This window comes from Oncorhynchus mykiss, chromosome 8 (genome assembly GCF_057628025.1).
Source record: "Oncorhynchus mykiss isolate SJ-2025 chromosome 8, ASM5762802v1, whole genome shotgun sequence".
Lineage (NCBI taxonomy): Eukaryota > Metazoa > Chordata > Actinopteri > Salmoniformes > Salmonidae > Oncorhynchus > Oncorhynchus mykiss.
Window position 1 is genome coordinate 36,056,355 of NC_143029.1, and position 27,306 is coordinate 36,083,660.

The window sequence follows — 27,306 nt, forward strand, 5'->3', positions numbered from 1 at the left end:
CCAGGCCTGTTCACTGAGAACCTCATCACAGGTAAAAAGCTGATTTATGTAAATTACCACTATCTGTCAAGATTAGGAATCACAGACTTTGAGGATATGAAGGTAAAGGGAAATTAAGCTGAGAAGCTTTCAGATTCTAAGCCTGCATTGGATACTTATAGCAATTTCAGTAGAGTGATGTTGATTGAAAAGGTCTGAATGTAAAGTAGAAATAGGCTAGACTACAGTAATCTCTGCATTAAGGCACTAAAATGTCCTGGAAGCGCCACCATGAATGTATGCAGGATTGTTCCAACCCAATAAGAAAACATTGGGCAATCTTCCCATCTTGGTGGTTGGCTAATTATTCAAGATGGGTTGCACAACATGATATATCATACACAACCAAATGCAGACAATCAGATTCAGCACTGAGAATAATTCATATTTCATAGGCCAACTAACGAGGGTAGCATCTAAACTGGACCCTGGGTTTATATTTCTAATGTGCATGGTCATATCATAATTTATAGCCTTTTATTAAGTTAGGGTTATCCCTACATTTCAAGCACAACTGAACATTCCTGTAAATAGAAGGGTGCAACCTACTGAACATTGCAGATAGAAATACTATGAATAGAGCTGCCATTTCTTCCTCACTCTGTACATTTCAGAGGGACATGTCTATTCTAAAATACAATACATTTCTATCTGAAGATTCTACAACGTACCTTACTGAATATGACCCTTAGATCTAGCCTATGGTTTGGCTCAGCTCCTCCCTGTATCCCCCCCCCCCCCCCCCCCCCCCCCCCCCCCCCTCCATCTCTGCCAATGTGCGTGGGCTTCTGGGGATTTCAGAGCCAATGTGGAGCCCCAGCATCGCAGATCCCCCCCCACCAGGACAGGGGACTGGGACGACTCCTTCACCTACAAACAGCTCCCCAACGACAGGAAACAGTGAATGGAATTTGGTGTCTGATAAAAGAAACGTGAATGGATTAAATGTCGGTCAGTGTGTTGTTGGTAAGAATCAGAATCACCTTTTTTTGCCAAGTATATTTAACATTTCTAGAATTTTACTTGGTGATGTGCTACTAGCAATAGACAACAGACAGAATACAGACAGAGGAATTTACACAAAGTTTATGTACATTATATACAAAATAGATAAAGTATGCATCAAACTGTACAGTAAGAGAATTTACAGAGAGGATTTACAAATGTACATTATAAATATATATGTGCAGAGGTAAGAATGCTCTGTGATGTAGTACAACAACAGGTGCCTATGTACAGTTCACATGCAGTGTTAATGTGCAGAGTGCAATTACGGTAGTGCGGTTATTATATGTGCAGGTCGAAGATGGCTTGATGCAGTGCGCAGCAGAGAGTGCATAGTCCCTTAGTTTCTATGGACCAGATGGCCAATTGGTGAGGAACACAGCACGAGGAAAGAAACTGTTCAGCTGTCAGGTTGTTTTGGTCATGATGGCCCTGAACCGTTTACCAGAGGGGAGTGTTTGGAAGAGGGGGTGTCTGGGGTGGGCGGGGGGGGGGGGGGGGGTAAGGAGGCGTGCAGAAAAGATCATTGCCATCCCCGCCCACCCCAGACACCCCCTCTTCCAAACACTCCCCTCTGGTAAACGGTGGCAGACCGGTCAATGCGTTGCAGTTTGCCCTTGGAGGGAGGAGTGGTTTAGTTGTGTATGACGAAGCAATAACGTTCCAATCAATTACAGATGTTGATGTTGACATTGATTGCAACGATAGGGGTTTGTAAGGCGCTTTGTGATTAAATTGGTGTTGTGGAGAGTGTATGAATGTTTTTCTGATTCTTTCATTTGTAATATCATAGTGATTGAGGAGTAACACCAGGTTCAGTGCAGGGTTTAGGACTATGACCCTGTAGTTATTATACTACCACATGTGCCAATAGGATCCAGACCTCCTGGCATAGTATGCATAACAGATACATATCCTTAGCCAAGGGCCCAAGGCTATGTTCCACTTATTCTCGTTTTTTTTCCTAAAAATATGTTCTACTCCGCTAGCCAGCACTTCGCCTAACCAGGCTTGCGTTTCTTCCATCTCCAGATTGACCACTTATTCATGGTCCAATAGAGTAGGAAGGTTTGATTGGAGAATATTAATACTCCATTGGTCCATGAACAAGTGGGACACAGTTGCCTTGTCACAATGTCCTTTATTGATTAACTAGGTAATGAAAGCTACAACAACAGGATGTCATTTTCTGCATTCTAAAGAATATATTAGACACACGAAAACTGCAAAGGCTCCTGGAATCACCATAGATTTCTTCGTTCCAACACCTTGGGCATACATTGTCTCTATTGATCTCAACCCTGCCTGTATACAGTGGCTGAATGAGGCTATATATTGATTCGCAGTAGAACTCCTCAGTGCAATGCTGTAGTAGATGAAACCCAACACCTTGTGAATTATGAGGAGCTGGGCTAAGAGGCAGGAAGGGCTTTGTTTTGAGGACCAAAACAGCGAGTCTGATGGTATTTCCTGTTAAGAGAATGCATTTAGAGAACACACCTTTGTCAACGTGAAGAAGTGCAGAATAAGATCAGAAGATGACCTACGAAGTCACAAAACCGTGTAAGCCTGCGGGGCTAAAACCTAGACTGCCCTTGAACAGGCAGTTAACCCATTCCCTAGGCCATCATTGAAATTAAGAATTTGTTCTTAACTGACTTGCCTAGTTAAATAAAGATTAAAATCACAACCTTGCTTGAGACCTAAATATTTGTGTTAGCTACCTGAGCTAACAACAGATTTGTGCCTTGTCAGCTCAGGGACTTGAACCTGCAACCTTTCGGTTACTAGTCCAACACTCTAACCACTAGGCTACCCTGCCACCCCGTGAGTCACCGAACCACCTCCATTACATAACCACAGCAGCAGTAGCCTTTGGCTAGCCCTGTGCTTTAGCCTGAGGAGTGGGTGCCAAAGACAGGGCAGAGAGTGCCAAGATGGTTACAGCCAACCTGCCCTTTTCTTGTGACCTCATCGAATGCAGAAGTAGTCATGTTGGTACCCAACTACCTGGGCATCTCTTGAAAGCTTTTGAAATTAGCATATGGCAATCTTTCAGTTTGCCAATAGATCATACACATTTTAAGGCTATTATTTCACCACATGTTCAAAAGCCTATACATTTTTGGTTATTTGTGTGCTTGCTTGTTTGCAGAGGTGCCTGCACCAGATCAATTCTTAAATTGTATGTCACTGCATCAAATCATTGAGCTTAATTGGCTTAATGATTGCTTATAAATGTGTTCAGCTCATAATCATTGTGATGATAAATGAATAACATCATGGTGATTAATACAGTATTTCCATATAGCCTACTATAGGGACACTGCATTGTCAGATGTGAAGCTGAGTTCATACAGCCTACTAATTTAAATAATCAGTGTACAGGTGCAAGATTGTGCTGGGAGGCATTGCAACTGTCTGTCTGTCTGTGGATGAATGCACAAATGGCCCTAGTGCTGGGGGGCGCCCTCGATTACCATTCCAAGCACAGCAGTGCACCTCTGGTCACCCGCGAAATTGAGCTGGCTCGCTGGCGGGTAAAGGTTGATAGTATAGTCCACGACTTGTGTGACGCCGGGACCGGAGGACAGAGGGGATCTAGCGGGGTGTCAGTCTGACTAGGTTGCTTTGAGCCCGCATGTCACCTGCGGACCTGCTGAGAAAAAGCGATGCGAACATCTGACTTCTACGCGATCCGAATGCAGCACCAGCAGTCAGTAGACAGCGCCGTATCGCTACAAAGGCGTTTTCTCTGCTATTAAACGGTTCATGCCGTCCGAGTGTGGTGTAGCTGGAAAGCTGTAGACTCAAAGCGATAGCGGGACCTCATCCTCCTGCAGTTTTCTTTTAGATAGCCAACACCAAGCGAGCATTTCCCACGTAGATACACCGGGGGAAGTAAGTAAGGCGTTGGAATGTTGCTTTCTATGGTCATGGATTTCTTGAAGGGCATCGCTGGTTTCGAAGGCCATTCTCACAGACTATATTAGGATCCAGCGCACATTTTTGGGAGACCTGAGTCGGCTCAAGGAACCACCATTTACATTACACAGAATTCTGTCAAAATGTTTTGGCGCTCATAACAGCATTTGCGGAAGAATTTACGCGGTAGGCCTACTACCCCAGATTGAACAGGGTTGATGCTCCGTCTTCAAGGTAAACTTTAAGCAATATTTTTATAGCCTTAAATGCATTGCATTGCTGTTGAACTCTTTTGGGTAATCGGCTTTGAAGAAATTGCATGGGGAGCAGCAGTACGGTTTTTACTGCAATTAGGCTCCCATCCTCATTGCCTCACGGCGGGGTATCTGAAAAGGTGAGGAATCTCCTAAAGACAGCTGTCATGCGCCTAGATCTTTGAAAAGCTAGGCTATAACACCGCAAGGTCAAAAAAAATCCCATCAGATGATGAGCAAAGCGGTCAGATTACAAATTGTATTTATAGAACCCCCGTGCTTGCATGCTGAGGTTTTTTGTCTAGTTGAAACTGAAAATCATGTAATGTACCAATTATCGTCTTGTCCACTTACAGATGCATGGTGGATCACATCAAATTGAATTAAGATGCGAAATGACTGCGCTTGTGCTCGGCATTATATGGGTTCTTGTCAGTCCAACCAAAATAACTTGCAGAGTGGTAAAAGAGAATGAAATATGACCACAAACAAAATATTAGCCATAAACAGCCCTTACTGGAATGCAAATTAGTCATTCACTTGTTATCTTGTTTAATAAAACAGCCTGGATTGAGTAACCCAATGAAAGATTGGACAAGGTACAGTTCAATACGGATGCATGTTGATACAGTTCTCTGAAATGTGAATATGTGGCCCTAATAACTTATCAACGTGTTTCATCTTTTTATGTCTGGTGTTGGTTATCATCTATTTGATTATTCATGGTAGCCTGAGGCACCATTGTAACTGCCACACCAAAGCACCCTGCAGGCCTGATTATAATGCTTCTGTTTGCTGACTGCTCGGAAGGCTACATAGCTCTCTGATCACAACATTCCATATCACGCCGAAAACATTCATCCTGGCGTAGCCTTTCCATTGAAGGCAATGCTTATGTCTTTCACCAACATGATTCATAGTCTAAAAAGAGAGGGCTGTGTAGTATAGTTCCTTCCACCACCAACGCATCCAAGGAGCTGTGGCTTGGGCTACAGTAGAGTGAGCACATCGACCTAATTTACATTGCTTACCTCACAGTAGCCTTGCTGAATGCACAGCATATTCAGTAAAAAAGTGGGGAAGGCAAACAGTGGGCCTATTGATTAGTCGGCTCATAGGATTGGATGTATTTGCCAGGAGAAACAATCTATTCCCTCTAAAGGGTGAAAAACGACAGATGCATTTTTGGATCTTCACGCCAAAAGGGATAAAGAGGGTTCACACCAAAAAAAGAAGACTCTAAAAGCACTGAAGACAATTCTATTGATAGAGAGGGGCCTGTTCACTCAGCTTGCTACGACGTCCCTCTTCATTCTGAAACTGAACCCGTGCCACCTCAGACCCCACAGTTCTTTGGGATCCCCTCGACTGGAGAACGTAGCTGGCAGCTCATTACATCCACGGTTTAGGTCACCTCAGCCATGTTACCTACGGTACCTATCTAATATCAATGGGAAGGAAAGCAAAGGATTGAAGTATTATTTTATGCCTCTGTGTAGATCGATCTGACGGTGTGTGTGTGTGTGTGTGTGTGAGCGAGAAAGAGAAAGAGAGAAAGAGAAAGAGAAAGGAAGAGAGAAAGAGAAAGAGAAAGAGAGAAATAGAGAGAGAGCTATAAGATCAGTTGGATTCAGTCACCCCATTCATTAGGCCACGCTAAATGTAATTGACCTTTTCCTCCATAATTCGGACCTCAAAGTATGACCCCAATGGCAAACAAAACACCAGATGTTATTTATGGACCTGCCGTAGTAGCATTGGAATCCAATAGGCCATTGAAAACTGTGGGACAATAGTACCGGCTCAACGCAGTATTCGGTTGTCTGAGAATGAACCTTTAAATACATGCCATCCCAAAGTGAGGTTTTGGTGTTGCCATGGTATCAAGGATGTCACCCTAGACCTAGCACATCGCATTGGCAGACACTGATGTAAATTGGTATTCCAACAAACACACACTCTCTGTCTCACACACCCACCCACACATACTCTTTCTCTGACTCGCTCTCACATGTGCACACACACACGCACGCACGCACACACGCACACACACACACAGGCTGATGGGATGGTGTGTTCAGGACATACTTAAACCATTCAACAGCAATTTTCCAGTTTAATTAAGGAATGTTTTGAATCAAACACTAACTCATTTCATGTGGTGAACAATTCCCTCCAGGTCAACAAATCAGAAAGTGTTTATATCAGCATGAGGGTATCTGTAATGGTACCAAGCCCCTAATGTGTTTCTCCTTATAAAATATGAAATATCAGTTTCGTACCACAACCTCAATACATGTACTGAAAGCATTTTCCTTCCGATGGAGAATGCAGTATCTAGCTGTGTCTCTGCAGTACCTAGGTGAGACAGGGCCACTATGCAGAAGTTTCATCTGTAGGCATGACAAGCATTTGCTCTCTCTCTCTCTCTCTCTCTCTCTCTCTCTCTCTCTCTCTCTCTCTCTCTCTCTCTCTCTCTCTCTCTCTCTCTCTCTCTCTCCTCCCCCAGATCCAAGCCCAGGGCCCAGCAGCAATGTGATGATGCAGTAGAGGCTTTCTCTATATGAGGCCCAGCATACGTTAGACCATCTGAAAACAGATCCCTCATGACCCAACTGGCCCAGCTGCCTGCCTGCTGCAGAAGTGTGTTTATGTGTGTGTGTGTGTGAGAGAGAGAGAGAGAGAGAGAGAGAGAGAGAGAGTGTGTGTAGGATGCTGTATAAGGCTTTTCTGGATGATCGCTGCCCCAGGGAGAGCATAGATATCCTCCACTAAAACAGTAGTATGCCTCTGCTGCTGCCATTGCGCTTGAGTGTCACTGTAAAGGTTGATGTCTACCAAGCTGCTTTCTAATAGGAATAATCCACCCATGTGTGTGTGTGTGTGTGTGTGTGTGTGTGAGTGTGTGCATTTGTGTGTGTGTCTGAAAGTGTTCTCTATATTATCTAAGGTTTGACATTCTAAGGTTGAGTAAAGCATTGATTAAATCATTGATTGATTATCTAGTTATTTGTTCATCTAGGGGATGAATGTGACCTGCTATGCAAATGGCTGTGTAGAAACCCCACCGTAATTAAATGCAAATTAGGGAGACAGGCGCCGACATGTATTTCCTGCTGCTCATCATGTCTTGGCGACGGGGTTGTACTTTTGTCCTCACAAAACGAATTTCGCAGTGATAACCGTCTCAACCATTCTCTTCACGTTTGGCTGAGTTATCACCGGCGAAAAAAGCCCCATCTCTACGGAGTGAATCAATATCGCGTCTCCATTGCCATTTGAGTCGGGAAGGAGCAGGCCCTCTCTGCCTCATTGCACATCCAGAGGCTGTGCCATCCGGAGCAAAGCAGAAGGCTGGTTGACACGCACGCATAAACACACACTCACACGCATACTAACTCGCGATCTCTCTTTCACACACAGAAAAGCACACACACCTACACACATGCAAACCCACCTACACACGCAACCACTATCACAAAAACAGACAAACACCTAACCCCTCAACACACACACACACACACACACACACACACACGCACACACGCACACACACACACACATTCTCCCATTACACATTCTCTCTCTCTCACACCCACACACCACCAGCCGTCTTTCCTCAGTTCGGGTCACGATCTGGCAGTCGTTCGCCTTGCTTAAGGAGTGTCATAACTTGTCCATTTAACAATTACACCACAGTCCATTTGTCATCGACTTACTTCGGCCCTCACTGCTAGGGCTACCACTCCCCTCTCACCAGCACCAGCCAGTCAACACGGGACCGAGAGTCAACACATTTCTATAACTGTTACTCAGTCGTGGTTAAAAACGTCCTGTAAAACAAGGGCATAAACCTGTTCTCCAAGAAAAGTGGGATTTTTATGTAGCGTGGCGTTCATTGAAATGTCAGACCAGGGAGACAGTGTGTGCTCTTGCTCTCTCTAAAATGATATCACTGTGTTCCCGTTTTTATTGTCGGGCCGCACACTCCTAGGCGGCAACCTTTTCCCTTTAGTCGTCAGGCCGGGATGTGTTTTACAGCTGTCGGATGACAGGTGTTGTCACTATGTTCCCGCCAGGCCTCAGTCTCCGTTAGCGTTCCAACAGAACGTTCCCCCATGGCAGTTTGTCACTCATGTTCCATCTGCAGAATCCTTCCTTCCCTGACACATTCGGAGAATTTCGAGACATTCTTCAAATTCCTCACACTATTTTGACAGTTAAGGTTATTGTTTTACGGATTCTATATCAAAAGCTTGCAGGTGGAAAAAGCTTTTGAAGGTGTACAGAGAGCTTCCAGGCTTTTAGTCGGCTAAAAACGCATTTATACTGACACATTATTCAAGACGCAGAGATATAACCTCAGTTATTTAAAACATTTATTTTTTTATTCAACCAGGCAAGTCAGTTCAGAATCAATTCTTATTTACAATGACAGCTTACCAGGGAACAGCAGGTTAACCGCCATGTTCAGGTTGCAGAACAACAGATTTTTACCGTGTCCTCTCAGGGATTCAATCCAGCAACCTTGCAGCCCAACGCTCTAGCCACTAGGCTACCTGCCACCCGAGGACCAAAGAAAAACCAATGATGACAAAGCAGGTAAAACATTCTGTCTCTAAAGGTTAGGCTTTTGAGTTGTGCTGTTGTTGTGAGATCTTTAGGCGTTGGACATTGCACCTTCCTCTCGTAATCAAGAACCATGAGACACGCATGGTAGATTCATGTTTACTGTACATGTAGCCAATAAGAATGAGTTAAATAACTCATTATGAGCAGGTGTAGTTAGGCGAACTCTCTCTGCACTCCAGCTGCAGTATCCCCCGCTACTCACTAGACTACCCGCGGAGCTCTTTTTCTAAGGTCTAAGGATTCAGAGTAGAATACTTTGCTGTCTCTGGCATTGTTTCTGTCTGGGTGTATGATTGTTTTGTTCTGTTTTGTCTGAACCCCAGGAAGAGTAGCTCTGGATAAAGTAACAGCTAATGGAAATCCAAATACAATTCTGTCTCTCTCGTCTCTACTTCGTTGTTTTTGTGTGGGTGTATATGATTGCTTTGTTTTGTGATTTGAGTGGACCCCAGGATCCAGGAAGTGTAGCTGTACCCAAATGAACAAATACAATCTTTTCTCTCCAGTCTCTACTCCAGCGTACGCAGCCATCCTATCAGGAGAAAAAAAAACAGACCTTAGATCAGTCTGGTGAAACTTCATCCAACTGCATGTAATTAATATCCTTTCTATGTTGTCTCCTATTTAGGCGGAAATTACCTTAGATCAGTGTCTTGGGGTTATCTCTATCCAACTCCACGTAGGATATTACAATTCTTTCTCTCTCTTATCTGGCCAGGTGTGTTTGCTTGACTGGAAAGCCTGATGGAGACCCTGCTAGTTTACCTGATGGTCGTTGGCATGGCTGTAAAGGCCCACAAGGTCCAGCTGTGCCCAAAACGCTGTGTCTGCCAGATGCTCAACCCCAACCTGGCAACCCTCTGCGACAAGAAGGGCCTCCTCTTCGTCCCGCCAAACATCGACCGGCACACCGTCGAGATGCGTCTGGGCGACAACTTCGTCACGAGCATCAAACAGCGGGACTTTGCCAACATGACCAAGCTTCAGGACCTGACGTTGTCTCGGAACACCATCGGTTCCATCTCGCCTCACGCCTTTAAAGATCTGGAGAACCTCAGGGCCTTGCACTTGGACAGCAACCGTCTGACGAGGCTCACCAACGACACCTTCAGTGGGATGTCCAAACTTCACCATCTCATTCTTAACAACAACCAACTAATTCATATTCACATTGGGGCCTTCAATGATCTCACGGCTCTAGAGGAGTTAGATCTGTCCTACAACAACTTGGAAAGCACCCCCTGGGTGGCCATCCAGAGAATGACCAGCCTCCACACCCTGGGCTTGGACCACAACATGCTTAGCTACATCCCTATAGGAACCTTCTCCGGCCTGCAGAAGCTCAAACGGCTGGACGTCACCTCCAACAAGCTCCAGAAGCTTCCGCCAGACCCTGTGTTCCAGCGGGCTGGGGTTCTGGCCACGTCAGGAAGCATGGGCCCGTCGTCATTCGCGTTGAGTTTTGGGGGGAACCCACTGAGGTGTAACTGTGAGCTGCTGTGGCTGAGGAGGCTGAGGCGGGAGGATGATCTGGAGACGTGTGCAGCTCCGCAGCACCTGGCTGGACGGTACTTCTGGACCGTGTCTGAAGAAGAGTTCCTCTGTGAGCCGCCTCTCATCACCAGACACTCCCAGGTGAGGCTGAGATGATAATAAGATAATTTGTCAATAGGATTGCAATAATCCACTGATAACAGAAGCATTATAACTGTTTTTATCATGCTATTTGACACTGACAAAAAAGTAACTATCACTGAACACACTTTTTTAATATGATAATGAATTAAATTTTGATCATCATCTCATCCCTTTCCAGAATAAACACATTTATTGCAATAATTGTCAAACATCGATTATCATGCTACTGCTAACCACAATAACTGTTTTAATAAGGATAATTCAATACCTATCACGGTAATATCGCTAACCCTACCACCATCTAACCGTCTCCAGGAGCTGCGAGCGCTGGAGGGTCAGAGTGTAGCTCTGCGCTGCAAGGCCAGGGGCGACCCAGACCCCATCATCCACTGGATTGCGCCAGACGGCCGGCTCATGTCCAATTCCTCCCGGGCCGTGGTGCACAGTGACGGGACTCTGGACATCCTCATCACCACTGTGAAGGACTCAGGTGGGTGTCATTGAAACATCTGTTGTGGTCGACTATGTTGAGTGTTTCTGTTTGTATGCTCTTGTTTTTCAGTAGGCCCCGAGGTCAGCTTTTCAGACCATTTGATCTGTATCAAAATGATCCTACGATGACCTCTGCTCTCCCGTTACATTTAGTTCTCCCTTTTGTTTTAAAGGAAACAGGAGAGCTAATAAATGTTCATAGAGTTGTGAATGTTAATGAAGTTCAACATTGAAAAACAATGATCCATACTCCCATCCGCCAATATTTCACCCATTACCAGGCAAATCATTTATTTATACAGTGCCTTGCGAAAGTATTCGGCCCCCTTGAACTTTGCGACCTTTTGCCACATTTCAGGCTTCAAACATAAAGATATAAAACTGTATTTTTTTGTGAAGAATCAACAACAAGTGGGACACAATCATGAAGTGGAACGATATTTATTGGATATTTCAAACTTTTTTAACAAATCAAAAAGTGAAAAATTGGGCGTGCAAAATTATTCAGCCCCCTTAAGTTAATACTTTGTAGCGCCACCTTTTGCTGCGATTACAGCTGTAAGTCGCTTGGGGTATGTCTCTATCAGTTTTGCACATCGAGAGACTGACATTTTTCCCCATTCCTCCTTGCAAAACAGCTCGAGCTCAGTGAGGTTGGATGGAGAGCATTTGTGAACAGCAGTTTTCAGTTCTTTCCACAGATTCTCGATTGGATTCAGGTCTGGACTTTGACTTGGCCATTCTAACACCTGGATATGTTTATTTTTGAACCATTCCATTGTAGATTTTGCTTTATGTTTTGGATCATTGTCTTGTTGGAAGACAAATCTCCGTCCCAGTCTCAGGTCTTTTGCAGACTCCATCAGGTTTTCTTCCAGATGGTCCTGTATTTGGCTCCATCCATCTTCCCATCAATTTTAACCATCTTCCCTGTCCCTGCTGAAGAAAAGCAGGCCCAAACCATGATGCTGCCACCACCATGTTTGACAGTGGGGATGGTGTGTTCAGCTGTGTTGCTTTTACGCCAAACATAACGTTTTGCATTGTTGCCAAAAAGTTCAATTTTGGTTTCATCTGACCAGAGCACCTTCTTCCACATGTTTGGTGTGTCTCCCAGGTGGCTTGTGGCAAACTTTAAACGACACTTTTTATGGATATCTTTAAGAAATGTCTTTCTTCTTGCCACTCTTCCATAAAGGCCAGATTTGTGCAATATACGACTGATTGTTGTCCTATGGACAGAGTCTCCCACCTCAGCTGTAGATCTCTGCAGTTCATTCAGAGTGATCATGGGCCTCTCGGCTGCATCTCTGATCAGTCTTCTCCTTGTATGAGCTGAAAGTTTAGAGGGACGGCCAGGTCTTGGTAGATTTGCAGTGGTCTGACACTCCTTCCATTTCAATATTATCGCTTGCACAGTGCTCCTTGGGATGTTTAAAGCTTGGGAAATCTTTTTGTATCCAAATCCGGCTTTAAACTTCTTCACAACAGTATCTCGGACCTGCCTGGTGTGTTCCTTGTTCTTCATGATGCTCTCTGCTCTTTTAACGGACCTCTGAGACTATCACAGTGCAGGTGCATTTATACGGAGACTTGATTACACACAGGTGGATTGTATTTATCATCATTAGTCATTTAGGTCAACATTGGATCATTCAGAGATCCTCACTGAACTTCTGGAGAGAGTTTGCTGCACTGAAAGTAAAGGGGCTGAATAATTTTGCACGCCCAATTTTTCAGTTTTTGATTTGTTAAAAAAGTTTGAAATATCCAATAAATGTCATTCTACTTCATGATTGTGTCCCACTTGTTGTTGATTCTTCACAAAAAATACAGTTTTATATCTTTATGTTTGAAGCCTGAAATGTGGCAAAAGGTCGCAAAGTTCAAGGGGGCCGAATACTTTCGCAAGGCACTGTATATTTACAGCAATGCTGGCCTATAGAGTCCATTGGGAAACCCAAATACTGAACTGTCCAATGATGGGATTTATAAATAATTGATCTAGGCTCTCGAAAAGGACTGATCTCTATAATATATAAACAACTTTTTAAAATCTGAACGACCTTTTAACTTGAGCAGAATATGGAAAAAAATATGACCTTGGCATCCTGTAACCCGAACCATAAACATATACATTTTACGTTTGTTTACAGACTGTATTTAACACCAACTGTTCACTGTGTCCCCTAAATCAGGTAGGAACATTCCTCCGTATGATGTGGGAGTGCCCTGCAGTTAAATGCTTCTGGGGCAAAGTCACAAAATTCATTATGAATTATATTAATGTAAATATTCTATGCTTTGCGTCTGTTATGGTACTTAACTATGATAGCTCCTTGAATCTCTCAATCAATCAAAGACGATTACTGCTGCTGCTGCTGCTGCTGCTGCAAAAAGATGTTGGCTCTTAGATTGCAATCACCTCACTCTCTTCCAATTCATAAGTGAATACAGTTACTATTAGAAGCTATAACATTAGAATTATCAACAGCGAGAATAAATGGTGCTAGTCAAGGAACAATTGAGCCCTGGACAAATATCCTTGACTCTGTAAAGAATAATCTTGGCTTAAGCCCAACACATCTCGCTCTTGCTCTCTCTGTATATATATATATATATATATATATATATATATATATATATATATATATATATATATATATATATATATATACACACACTGTATATACACCGACTCATTCAAGGGTTTATCTTTATTTTTACTATTTTCATTGTAGAATAATACTGAATACATCAAAACAATGAAATAACACATGGAGTCATGTAGTAACCAAAAAAGGGATAAACATCCAAATATATTTTATATTTAAGATTATTCTTTGATGACAGCGTTGCACACTCTTGGCATTCTCTCAAGTTGGCATTCTCTCGAGTTCCCACATATGCTGAGCACTTGTTGGCTGCTTTTCCTTCACATGGTTTATTTGGGAGTGGGGGTAGGGGGTGGGGCGGGTTGGATGGAGACATGTTGGCTGGGTGGGATTGGGGGAATGGGATGGGAGCTTGGGCTGGAGTCCTACTTATTTTTTTGTTTTGCTTTTTCTGTTTATACTGAATTTATTATCACTTAAACGCTGTTAATCAAATCAAATTGTATTTGTCACATACACGTGTTTAGCAGATGTTATTGCGACTGTAGCGAAATGCGTGTTTTTCTAGCTCCAACAGTGCAGTAATATATAACAAGTAATATCTAACAATACACAAAATCTAAAGTAAAGGAATGGAATTAAGAATATATTAATATTTGGACGAGCAATGTCAGAGCGGCATAGACTAATATAGAATAGAATAGGATAGAATACACAGTTGAAGTTGGAAGTTTACATACACCTTAGCCAAATACATTTAAACTCAGTTTTTCACAATTCCTGACATTTAATCCAAGTAAAAATTCCCTGTTTTAGGACAGTTAGGATCACCACTTAATTTTAAGAATGTGAGTTGGGGTGGGCAGTCTATGTTTGTTTTTCTATGATTTTGGGATTTGTATGTTTCGGCCTAGTATGGCTCTCAATCAGAGGCAGGTGTCATTAGTTGTCTCTGATTGATCATACTTAGGTAGCCTGGGTTGCACTGTTTGTTTGTGGGTGATTGTCAATGCTAGTTGCTTGTGTCAGCACAGGTCGCATTTATAGCTTCACGGTCGTTATTGGTGTATTGTTTTTGTATTCAGTGTTCAGTGCTTTCTTTAATTAAATATTCACCATGAACACATACCACGCCACATTTTGGTCCTCCGATCCTTCTCGCCTCTCCTCTTCAGATGAAGAGGAGGAAGACCGTGACAGAGAGAATGATTTATTTCAGCTTTTATTTCTTTCATTACATTCCCAGTGGGTCAGAAGTTTACATACAGTTTACATGCATTCAATTAGTATTTGGTAGCATTGCCTTTAAATTGTTTAACTTGGGTCAAACGTTTCAGGTAGCCTTACACAAGCTTCCCACAATAAGTTGGCTGAATTTTGGCCCATTCCTCCTGACAGAGCTGGTGTAACTGAGTCATGTTTGTTGGCCTCCTTGCTCTCACATGCTTTTTCAGTTCTGCCAACAAATGTTCTATAGGATTGAGGTCAGGGCTTTGTGATGGTCACTCCAATACCTTGACTTTGCTGTCCTTAAGCTATTTTGCCACAACTTTGGAAGTATGCTTGGGGTCATTGTCCATTTGGAAGACCCTTTGAGACCAAGCTTTAACTTCCTGACTCATGTCTTGAGATGTTGCTTCAATATATCCACATAATTGTCCTCCTCACGATGCCATCTATTTTGTGAATTGCACCAGTCCCTCCTGAAGCAAAGCACCCCCACAACATGATGCTAGCACCCCCGTGCTTCACGGTTGGGATGGTGTTCTTCGGCTTGCAAGCCTCCCCCCTTTTCCTTCAAACATATTGAGGGTCATTATGGCCAAACAGTTCTATTTTTGTTTCATCAGACCAGAGGACATTTCTCCAAAAAGTTGCTTTTTTATGGTGGTTTTGGCTTCTTCCTTCTTTCTTGGCTTCTTCCTTGCTGAGTGGCCTTTTATGTCGATATAGGACTTGTTTTACTGTGGATATAGATACTTTTGTACCCGTTTCCTCCAGCATCTTTACAAGGTCCTTTGCTGTTGTTCTGGGATCGATTTGCACTTTTCGCACCAAGTACGTTCATCTGTAGGAGACAGAACTCGTTTCCTTCCTGAGCAGTTTGACAGCTGCATGGTTCCATGGTGTTTATACTTGCGTACTATTGTTTGTACAGATGAACGTGGTACCTTCAGGCGTTTGGAAATTGCTCCCAAACCAGACTTGTGGAGGTCTACAATTTTGTTTTGAGGTTTGAGGTCTTGGCTGATTTCTTTTGATATTCCCATGATGTCAAGCAAAGAGGCACTGAGTTTGAAGGTAGGCCTTGAAATACATCCATAGGTACACTTCCAATTGACTCAAATGATGTCAATTAGCCTATCAGAAGCTTCTTAAGCCATGACATCATTTTCTGGAATTTTCCAAGCTGTTTAAAGGCGCAGTCAACTTAGTGTATGTAAACTTCTGACCCACTGGAATTGGGATACAGTGAGTTATAATTGATATAACCTGTCTGTAAACAATTGTTGGAAAAATGACTTGGGTCATGCGCAAAGTAGATGTCCTAACTGACTTGCCAGAACTATAGTTTGTTAACAAGACATTTGTGGAGTGGTTGAAAAACTAGTTTTAATGACTCCAACCTAAGTGTATGTAAACTTCCGACTTCAACTGTATATACGAGATGAGTATTATGTAAAAATATGTAAACATGTAAACATGATGTTTTTCTTACTGGGTTTATTTAGTCTTTTGAGTAGCAGCCTACTGGTACATGTTTTAATAAACATATCATTTAACATGGATAATGTACCTTCAACCCCCCCCCTAACAAAAAATACACATTTGGTTAAAAATAATAATAATTAAGTTCTCAATCGCTCCATCAGGCTCCTTCACCTGTGTCGCCTCCAACCCGGCCGGGGAGGCTCAACAAACTGTGGACCTGGTGATCGTCAAACTCCCACACATCACCAACAGTACTGTGAAGAAGGAACCGAACCCAGGTTCTTCTGACATCGCCACGGTAATGAAGACGGGTGATGGTGGGGAGGGCGGAGGCATGGTGCCACTGGGAAACACGAAGACGAGCCAGGAGAAGAAGGTGGTGATCACTGAGGCAACGTCTACCTCCGTCCTGGTCAGGTTCAACTTCCAGAGGAGTATACCAGGCATCCGAATGTTCCAGATCCAATACAACGGAACCTACGATGACTCTCTGGTTTACAGGTGAGCCTTGGCTTATATAGGGACTGTTTTTTGATGAGTGATATTGATGCCTCATTTCGACTCTCAGAACCAAATGAGAACAAGCAAAAACTAGGCACAATGGTCTGTTGTAGTATTCCTGATGGTGTTGAGGGGTGTTTCAGTTGTTGAAAAATGTATTCAAATGTCAAATGTGCAAAGTTTCATTGTTTGACGGGCTGTTACTCTAACCGCATGAAGTAATTAATTTACTGACATTCTTGTTCAGTGACTTAAAAAGTCACCTTTGTGTTGCAGTACGTATACAGTACAGGGTCATTCCAGCAATTAGGTGCCTTTTGAATAACTTGGAGAAAATGTTTACATTCTGTCATGTTCAATTTAATAAAAAACATGTTTTCCCATTTCAAGAGGTAAAAAAAAAAAAAGACTATAGTAAGTCCCTATTAAGTACCAAATAAAGTAACAGTTTTGATGACTTTATCTTAAATCCTCCATAAATCTCCTTGTGACAGGGGGAATGGAAGCTTGTTGTGTGTAACAGGGAGTGGCAATTGTATGCAAGCTTCACAAAAAATATGACATTGTTAATTGTCTTTTGCCTGACTCTCTATTGGTAACAGGGTTGTCGTGTCATGCTCAACTCGCTCCATTTTCCACCACAAAATACCAGAAAATTGCCTAAAAGAGGAAAACCAGCTCACCTGCTTTTATTTGACTATACGATGTTCAATGTTTCTTTTGAAAATAATTCAGTTCATGACCTTAAAATGAGTGACAGATTTATAGAATGTTCCATGTAGTCTATATAAAAGGGCATTTCATTTAAAGGGCTTTTAAAATTCTAGATTTGTCCTTTCTTCCTAAAATATCAAAGGAACGCACGCAAAAGGCACTCATTTCGTGGAACGACCCTACACAAAACATGTTCACTACATGAGCAAATAAATGCAGACACCTGCTCGTCGAACATCTCATTCCAAAATCATGTTGCTCCTAGACATTTCCACTTCACAATAACAGTACTTACAGTTGACCAGGGCAGCTCTAGTAGGACAGACATGTTGGAAAGGTGGCATCCTATGATGGTGCAACGTTGAAAGTCACTGAGCTGTTCAGTAAGGCCATTCTACTGTCAATGTTTGTCTATGGAGATTGCATGGCTGTGAGCTCGATTTTATACACCTGTCAGCAAAAGGTGTGGCTGAAATAACCGAATCCACTCATTTGAAGGGGTGACCACATACACTATGAAACAAAGATAAATGACATAATGAATGGTAAAAAAACTTTGGAGCTTTGGGAAAAAAGGCAAAATCAGCTCCATCATTAATTAATCACAAAAACACTAATATTGCCACCGGGGTCTGACAACTTGGATGGAAGATTACTGAGGATAATAGCAGACGATATAGCCTCTCCTATTTGCCATATATTCAATTTAAGCCTACTATAAAGTGTGTGCCCCCAGGCCTGGAAGGAAGCAAAAGTAATTTTGCTACCTAAGAATAGTAAAGCCCCCTTTACTGGCTCAAATAGCCGGCCAATCACCCTGTTACCAACCCTTAGTAAACTTTTGGAAAAAATTATGTTTGGCCAGATACAATGCTATTTTACAGTAAACAAATTGACAACAGACTTTCAGCACGCTTATAGGGAAGGACATTCAACAAGCATAGCACTTACACAAATGATTGGCTGAGAGAAATTTATAATAAAAAGGTTGTGGGGGCTGACTTGAGTGCAGCTTTTGACATTATCGATCATAGTCTGCTGCTGGAAAAAGGGATGTTATGGCTTACACCCCATGCTATACTCTCAATAAAGAGTTATCTGTCTAACAGAACACAGAGGTTGTTCTTTAACGGAAGCCTTTCCAACATAATCCAGGTAGAATCAGAAATTCCCCAGGGCAGCTGTCTAGGCCCCTTACTTTTTAAAATCTTTACAAACGTCATGTCACTCACTGACTTTGAGTCAAGCCAGTGTGTCTCTGTATGCGGATGACTCAACTAGAGGTCGACCGATTATGATTTTTCAACGCCAATACCGATACATCAGCAGATTTAAAAAAAAAAAAAATTGGAATAATGACAATTACAAAAATACTGAATGAACACTTATTTTAACTTAATATAATACATCAATAAAAATCCATTTAGCCTCAAATAAATAATGAAACATGTTCAATTTGGTTTAAATAATGCAAAAACAGTGTTGGAGAAGTAAAAGTAAAAGTGCAATATGTGCCATGTAAAAAAGCTAACATTTGAGTTCCTTGCTCAGAACATGAGAATATATGAAAGTTGGTGGTCCCTTTTAACATGAGACTTCAATATTCCAAGGTAAGAGGTATTAGGTTGTAGTTAATATAGTATTTATAGGACTATTTCTCTCTATACCATTTGTATTTCATGTACCTTTGACGATTGGATGTTCTTATAGGCAGTATAGTATTGCCAGTGTAACAGTATAGCTTCCATCCCTCTCCTCGCCCCTACCTGGGCTCGAATCAGGAACACATCGACAACAGCCACACTCGAAGCAGCATTACCCATCGCTCCACAAAATCCGCAGCCCTTGTAGAGCAAAGGGAATAACTACTCCAAGTCTCAGAGCGAGTGACGTTTGAAACGCTATTAGCGCACACCCAGCTAACTAGCTAGCCATTTCACATCGGTTACACCAGCCATTAGGCTGATAGGCTTGAAGTCATAAACAGCGCTGTGCTTGCGAAGAGCTGCTGGCAATACGCACAAAAGTGCTGTTTGAATGAATGCTTACGAGCCTGCTGGTGTCTACCATTGCTCAGTCAGACTGCTCTATCAAATCATAGACTTAATTATAACATAATAACACACAGAAATACGAGCCTTTGGTCATTAATATGGTAGAATCCAGAAACTATCATTTTGAAAACAAAACGTTATTATTTCAGTGAAATACGGAACCGTTCTGTATTTTATCTAACGGGTGGCATCCCTAAGTCTAAATATTCTTGTTACATTGCACAACCTTCAATATTATGTCATAATTACGTAAAATTCTGGAAAATTAGTTCGCAATGAGCCAGGCTGCCCAAACTGTTGCATATACCCTGACTCAGCGTGCAATGAATGCAAGAGATGCTAGCTATCAATCTACCTTGGCTTCTACTGCTTTCGTGTAACAGGCAGGCTCCTCGTGGAGTGCAATGAGAGGCAGGCGGTTAGAGCGTTGAACTAGTTAACTGTAAGGTTGCATAATTGGATCCCCCGAGCTGACAAGGTGAAAATCTGTCGTTCTGCCCCTGAACAAGGCAGTTAACCCACCGTTCCTAGGCCGTCATTGAAAATAAGAATGTGTTCTTAACTGACTTGCCTAGTTAAATAAAGGTATAAAAATAAACACAAATATCGGCAAAATCGGCGCCCAAAAATACAGATTTCCGATTGTTATGAAAACTTGAAATCGGCCCTAATTAATCGGCCATTCCGATTAATCGGTCGACCTCTAGACTCAACACTATACATCTACTACAGTGACTGAAATGACTACAACACTTAAGAAAGAGCTGCAGTTAGTTTCAGGGTGGATGGCAAGGAATAAGTTAGTCCAAAATATTTATTAAACTAAAAGCATTGTATTTGGGACAAATCATTCACTAAACCCTAAACCTCAACTCAATTTTGCAATAAATAATGTGGAAATTGAGCAAGTTGAACTGCCATGGTCAAAACATATTGATACAACAGTACCTTAGATGGGGAGAAGTCTGTCCATAATAAAGCAGCCTTCTTAAGGCTTACCTTCTTGACATCACCATCAACAAGGACTACTGTTCAGTTGTGTAGTCTGGTGCCATAAAAAGGGACTTAGGAAAGTTGCAATTGGCTCGGAACAGGGCAGCCCGGCTGGCCCTTGGATGTACACAGAGAGCTAACATTAATAATATGCATGTCAATCTCTCCTGGCTCAAAGTGGAGGAGAAATTGACTTCATCACTACTTGTATTTAGGAGAGGTATTGACATGTTGAATGCACCAAGCTGTCTGTTTGAACTACTATCACACAGCTCAGACACCCATGCATACCATAACAGACATGCCACAAGAGGTCTCTTCGCAGTCCCCACGTCCAGAACAGACTATGGGAGGTGCACAGTACTAAATAGAGACATGACTACATGAAACTCTATTCCACATCAAGTAACTGATGCAAGCAGTAAAATTAGATTTAAAAAACTGATAAAAATACACCTTATGGAACAGCGGGCACTGTGAAGCAACACATACACCTGCATACACAAACAATAACATACGCACTATACACACACGTACACATGGATTTTGTACTGTAGATATGTGGAAGTGGTTGATTATGGGCCTGAGGGCACACAGAGTGTTGTGAAATCTGTGAATGTGTTGTAATGTTTTTAAAATGGTATAAACTGCCTTAATTTTCCTGGACCCCAGGCTAGAGTAGCTGCTGCCTTGGCGGGTCCATAATTGATACAAATACTTTTGTATATATACAGTGGGGCACAAAAAGTATTTAGTCAGCCACCAATTGTGCAAGTTCTCCCACTTAAAAAGATGAGAGAGGCCTGAAATTTTCATCATAGGTACACTTCAACAATGACAGACAAAATGAGAAAAAAAATCCAGAAAATCACATTGTAGGATTTGTAATGAATTTATTAGCAAATTATGGTGGAAAATAAGTATTTGGTCAATAACAAAAGTTTATCTCAATACTTTGTTATATACCCTTTGTTGGCAATGACAGAGGTCAAACGTTTTCTTGGTATTTGGTATTTTGGCCCATTCCTCCATGCAGATCTCCTCTAGAGCAGTGATGTTTTGGGGCTGTTGCTGGGCAACACGGACTTTCAACTCCCTCCAAAGATTTTCTATGGGGTTGAGATCTGGAGACTGGCTAGGCCACTCCAGGACATTAAAATGCTTCTTACGAAGCCACTCCTTCGTTGCCAGGGCGGTGTGTTTGGGATCATTGTCATGCTGAAAGACCCAGCCACGTTTCATCTTCAATGCCCTTGCTGATGGAAGGAGGTTTTCACTCAAAATCTCATGATACATGGCCCCATTCATTCTTTCCTTTACATGGATCATTCGTCCTGGTCACTTTGCAGAAAAACAGCCCCAAAGCATGATGTTTCCACCCCCATGCTTCACAGTAGGTATGGTGTTCTTTGGATGCAACTCAGCATTCTTTGTCCTCCAAACACGACGAGTTGAGTTTTTACCAAAAAGTTATATTTTGGTTTCATCTGACCATATGACAATCTTCCAATCTTCTTCTGGATCATCCAAATGCTCTCTAGCAAACTTCAGATGGGCCTGGACATGTACTGGCTTAAGCAGGGGGACACGTCTGGCACTGCAGGATTTGAGTCCCTGGCGGCGTAGTGTGTTACTGATGGTAGGCTTTGTTACTTTGGTCCCAGCTCTCTGCAGGTCATTCACTAGGTCCCCCCGTGTGGTTCTGGAATTTTTGCTCACCGTTCTTGTGATCATTTTGACCCCACGGGGCGAGATCTTGCGTGGATCCCCAGATCAAGGGAGATTATCAGTGGTCTTGTATGTCTTCCATTTCCTAATAATTGCTCCCACAGTTGATTTATTCAAACCAAGCTGCTTACCTATTACAGATTCAGTCTTCCCAGCCTGGTGCAGGTCTACAATTTTGTTTCTGGTGTCCTTTTTCAGATCTTTGGTCTTGGCCATAGTGGAGTTTCGAGTGTGACTGTTTGAGGTTGTGGACAGGTGTCTTTTATACTGATAACAAGTTCAAACAGGTGCCATTAATACAGGTAACGAGTGGAGGAGAGAGGAGCCTCTTAAAGAAGAAGTTACAGGTCTGTGAGAGCCAGAAATCTTGCTTGTTTGTAGGTGACCAAATACTTATTTTCCACCATAATTTGCAAATAAATTCATTAAAAATCCTACAATGTGATTTTCTGGATTTTTTCCCCTCATTTTGTCTGTCCTATTTGAAGTGTACCTATGATGAAAATTACAGGCCTCTCTCATATTTTTAAGTGGGAGAACTTGCACAATTGGTGGCTGACTAAATACTTTTTTGCCCCACTGTAGTATACCTAATCAACAGAATCAAAATGAAATGTCAGCACTGAGCTGTAAGGAGAAGCCGAGATGAAAGAGAAACCAGAATGTTACAAAAAGCTTCTGAAGATCTTTCAGGCCCCTTCTGAGAAATGAGTCTACACAATGTCCTTTCATCCGGCAACTCCTTTCTTTCCATATTTGAAGCTTATCTTCATGATACAATGTGACGTGACCATTTAGAACACACTTTTATTCAAAGTGACTTACAGTCAACAAATACTGTACATACAGTATATTGATCGTAAGAGATCCATTTGGGAATAAAAAAATCCACAGCTCCGGGTCATTCAAGCACACAGCACCATGATCCAACAACCGAGCCATTGGATCTATTGTGACTTTCTCTTCTGAGAGATGGGTGTGCATACAATCTTTCATCTTTAATGCCTCCGACTTCTCAGTAGGGGTTTTTGTGTCTCGGGGGATTGGGTAAAAATAACTCATTTGGACAATAAAGTATTATTTTTCCTCTTTCACCCCTTTCACTGCACATTAGCAATTCTACTTTCTTTTTTTTAACCATTGGAACCCCTGCAACCTTGTTACTCGTCCACTCGTGACAATGCTGTTTATGGCATTCTCTCATCTCTTACCATTTTCAGGCCATAGCCCTGTGCTCTTTGTTATTGCAATATAATGTACAGTATACTACAGTTGGTCTAGTATGCTCTCACCTCTTTCATTCCACGCTATCCATCTCTCTCTCTGTATTTTCAGAATGATCCCTTCGAGCAGTAAGAGTATCCTGGTGAACAACCTGGCGGCCGGTACACAGTACGACCTGTGTGTGCTGGCCATCTACGATGACCTGGTGACCTCCCTGACTGCCACGCGGGTGGTGGGGTGTGTCCGCTTCACCACCGAGCCCCAGTACCTCCGCTGCCACTTCATGCAGTCCCAGTTCTTGGGAGGGACCATCGTGGTCATCATCGGAGGGATCATCGTGGCGTCTGTCTTAGCTTTCATCATCTTCCTCATCGTGAGGTACCGAGTTTGTAACCAAGGCGATGAGGATAAGGTAGGAGTATTGAGTGGTACTCTGTTATTTGGGGCTACTGTCTCTGGATTATTTGTATTGTACAGATGTGATGATGAATATTGAGGTCATTTCTCCCTGGGGATGAATAAAATCTCTCTCAATCTCTTTCATAAGGCTTTGGAGATGGGTGAGATCCCATCTCTGAGCAGTGACGGTCAGCTCCAGGGCTGCGGTGTCCCCAAGGCCATGTCCAAATCTCTGTCCAAGCAGATCCTCCAGCCAGAGAAACCAGAGACGGAGGACAAGGAGTCTCTGAGGGTGGCCCTTCCTCCTCGCAAACCGGTCAAGCAGCAGCAGCAGCAACCCCCAGCCCCAACCACCACCACATCTACCAAGCCCTCCATCCCCGACTGCACTGTCTCTACTTCCTCAGCCAGCCACTCCTGGCACCCTGCCTCCCCGGTCACCCTGAGGCAAAAACGGGCCGATATCACTGTCGCCGGAGGTTCGAAACCCGGAGAAGCCCGCCGAGCCGAAGGCCAGATGGATGTGGAGTTAGAGAACACAAACCGTAATAACTCGTCGGAAGCCAAAATGGCTGCTGTTCCTGCCCGTTCCACAAAATGGACGCCGGTCGCTAGGCGGCCGCGCCCCCCTGGAGCCTCCTCCCACCATTACATGACGGTACCAGCAGGGGGTGTGAGGGTGAACCGGCGGCACTCACTGAACGTGGACTCGTACAAGGAGCGCTGCTATGTCAGCCTGGTACAGCAGCAGCCAAAACCTGGCGGGAGTTTGTGCTCCAAACGCAGTCTGTCCATGAGTGGAGAATTGCCCACGTTGGAGAGTGCAATGGCAAACATACGCAGAGGCAGAGACAAGCTGTCCCGATCTGAGTGGCTTCTTGAAAGCACTCTATGATCTGGATTTTACTGGCTTATAGGCTCTTTGTTTTACTGGATTGGATTTGTGGCCCGTCGTGGAGCATACAATAACTTTATGCCTTGTCTTTTATCTACAAGACCCATAGATTCCTCTTGTATATCTGAAGACAAGGCAGCAAAACAGGGTTTTAAAAATGTTTCACATTTGTTTTTCTACCTAAAAAGCAAATATCCTCTCAAAGTCATCTGTATAGCTACTTCGGATATAACTTTGATGAAAGGCACAAAGAAAATGTATAAAGCAACTTCATGTACAAAAATGTTGAGTTGTGTAACATATAGGCTAACACGATACACCCGTAAGTGTTCATATAGTACTGAATGCAGTATTCTTGGAGGTCTAGCATCATTTAGAGAGAGGGTGAAAAAGGGATGGATGATCAAGCTTGTTATAACATTGCCTGTTACTTAAAGTGATTACAATAACTGTGTAGACAATGAATGGACATATTTCTTGTCGTCAGTTTTTCAGACAGTTGGTGACATGTCTCAATTAACTTGGCGGCGGTGTTTGGAGGAATTGTGAATGTGCCGAGATGTAGAACACAAGGTATCCAGGCTGTGTCCCAAATGGCGCCCGATTCTCTTATAGTGCTCAACCTTTTGACCAGGGCTCTGGTCGAAAGTAGTGCACTATATAGAGAATAGGGTGCCATTTGGTCCGCACTCCTCAGTCTAGTGACAGAGCTGGATCTTTTCATCAGGCCGCACCAGACACACAGCACAATGCAGCATTCATGGCAACCCGTCGGTGTTGATTGAGCCTAATACTGCCCTCCGGGTTGAATCGATACATTTTTATCACGTAATTACACCTAAAGACTCACGCTCATAGGATTCCTGTCGCAACTGACATGACAGTCTAAACCAACGCAGACAGGATGACTGGGGCGATTCCAATACGTCAACAGGTGGATGGGGCTCGATAAAGGATTGGTGGTCCATTTTCATGTTTTTTTACTATTATTAAGACATCGTTTGTCATGTCAGGCCAAGAACCGTTGTAAATTGACTGGTTGGTAAAAGAGAAAACGAAAGCCACAAAACAGTAGTCTATCTGAGAAGTCGGCTCTTGATTTTGCTGTTGTTTCTGTTTGATGTTTACCAGTATAAATAAACCAATGAGAAAAATCTATCTAATGTAGAAAATACCTGTACAGTTCTTGCTTGTGACATCCATTTGCCAGGTCTCTACTGTAGCTTTCTTAAGTCCTATCACATGAAATGCAACACTGAGGACACAGCAGAAGTCATTTCAGTTTCAGCTCCATTTTCCAGGCACCGTCTGACACTAACCCTTCTGAAGTCTGACAACATAACATGCAGAGGGATACCTAGCCCACATTTTGGTAGATAGAATCTATCTCAAACTACCTTCAATCTTGAGTCATGACTGACAAAAGAAATATATTTTTCTCTGGCGAGCCAGCCAGGAGAATCATCTCATCTGTAATGATTTTTAAGGTTCATTATAATCTTAAAACATTTTAAATCCCCCCTCCTTCTCACTGAGAGTAGAAAGAACGGTAAAACCTCTGACAGATCCCTGCTCTCAGCTCCTGTGTTTGTTCAAAGGCAATGGGAAGCAAATGATGAAAAGAGGCCATGCTAGTCACCTGGGACTTCCCCTTTCCCTCTCCCTCCCCCTACCCGCCTGCACATCTACACTCCTAGTCAGAGAGAGCCTCGTGAGGAGGATACCAGTCAGGCACTGCCGAGAGAGAGAGGGAGAGAAAGAGGGGGGAAGAGAGAGAGAGAGAGAGGGGGGAAGAGAGAGAGAGAGAGATGACGCTAAAGACGGACGGTCGGTCAGTAGGAATCATGGCATCATGGGCCTCGCAGTCACAGAAACTAATCTGCAATCACAGTAATGTTTCAGATTGTGGAGAGTGGGGTCCATTTCACTTCAATCATATGATCAGTATTTCTATCTGCTGTTAGACAGTATGCGCTCTGAATCCACGGTTTTGATGTTGGATAGATGTTCTCATGTGGTCTGACTGTGGCCGAATTAGAGCTGCACCTTGAGAAAGAGACACAGCCCATTACCTTCGCTCTGAAACTCTCTGGTAAAACATAGTTGAGTATTAAACAGTAGGCTTGTTAAGATGTGCTGCACATATGTCAGACATAAATGAATTAATGTCATCCAAACAGACCGGGTCTTTTAATATTTATTTCTCTCTCATTATGCATAATTATAAACGTGTAGTGGAGGAGCCGGGTCTGGACGTCCACTCAGTCTCTTGAGGGTGCCAGAGGTGTGTGATAATAATACATGAGTTCCTGGGGAGAGAGAGAGAGAATGAGAAGAGGGAATAGAGAAAGGGAGAGGAGGAAAGGGAACCGTGACAGGAAGAGGGGAAGAAGAGGGATTTTTGAGAAAGAGGGAGAGTGGGGAGGTAAAGAAAGCGAAGGAGAGGCCAGAAAGAGAAACACAGAGAAAGTGAGGAGAGAAAAGAG

General features: G+C 43.0%; 1 protein-coding gene across 3 annotated transcripts; it reads left to right on the forward strand.

Moving 5' to 3' along the window:
- Window positions 1-840: 840 nt before the first annotated feature.
- Window positions 841-25,992, forward strand: LOC110529863 (leucine-rich repeat and fibronectin type-III domain-containing protein 5). 3 transcript variants are annotated; one of them, XM_090243318.1, is made up of 7 exons: window positions 841-1,005; window positions 6,733-6,866; window positions 9,574-10,490; window positions 10,809-10,983; window positions 16,474-16,813; window positions 23,638-23,938; window positions 24,074-25,992. In XM_090243318.1, exons 3-7 carry the CDS (start codon window positions 9,600-9,602, stop codon window positions 24,818-24,820), a joined length of 2,454 nt encoding a protein of 817 aa, XP_090099444.1. In that variant the 5' UTR covers window positions 841-1,005; window positions 6,733-6,866; window positions 9,574-9,599; the 3' UTR covers window positions 24,821-25,992. The 3 variants fall into 3 exon arrangements, with proteins under 3 accessions (XP_090099444.1, XP_021468152.1, XP_021468153.1); XM_021612478.3 differs by lacking the exon at window positions 841-1,005 and adding an exon at window positions 3,486-4,203; XM_021612477.3 differs by lacking the exons at window positions 841-1,005; window positions 6,733-6,866 and adding an exon at window positions 3,420-4,203.
- Window positions 25,993-27,306: the final 1,314 nt, after the last annotated feature.

Excerpts from the sequence above, each read along its gene's own strand:
- LOC110529863 (XM_090243318.1), top strand. The coding sequence starts at position 9,600 with ATGGAGACCCTGCTAGTTTACCTGATGGTCGTTGGCATGGCTGTAAAG. Across the intron at positions 16,814-23,637 it reads GATGACTCTCTGGTTTACAG|AATGATCCCTTCGAGCAGTA; the intron begins GTGAGCCTTGGC and ends CTGTATTTTCAG. Across the intron at positions 23,939-24,073 it reads ACCAAGGCGATGAGGATAAG|GCTTTGGAGATGGGTGAGAT; the intron begins GTAGGAGTATTG and ends CTCTTTCATAAG.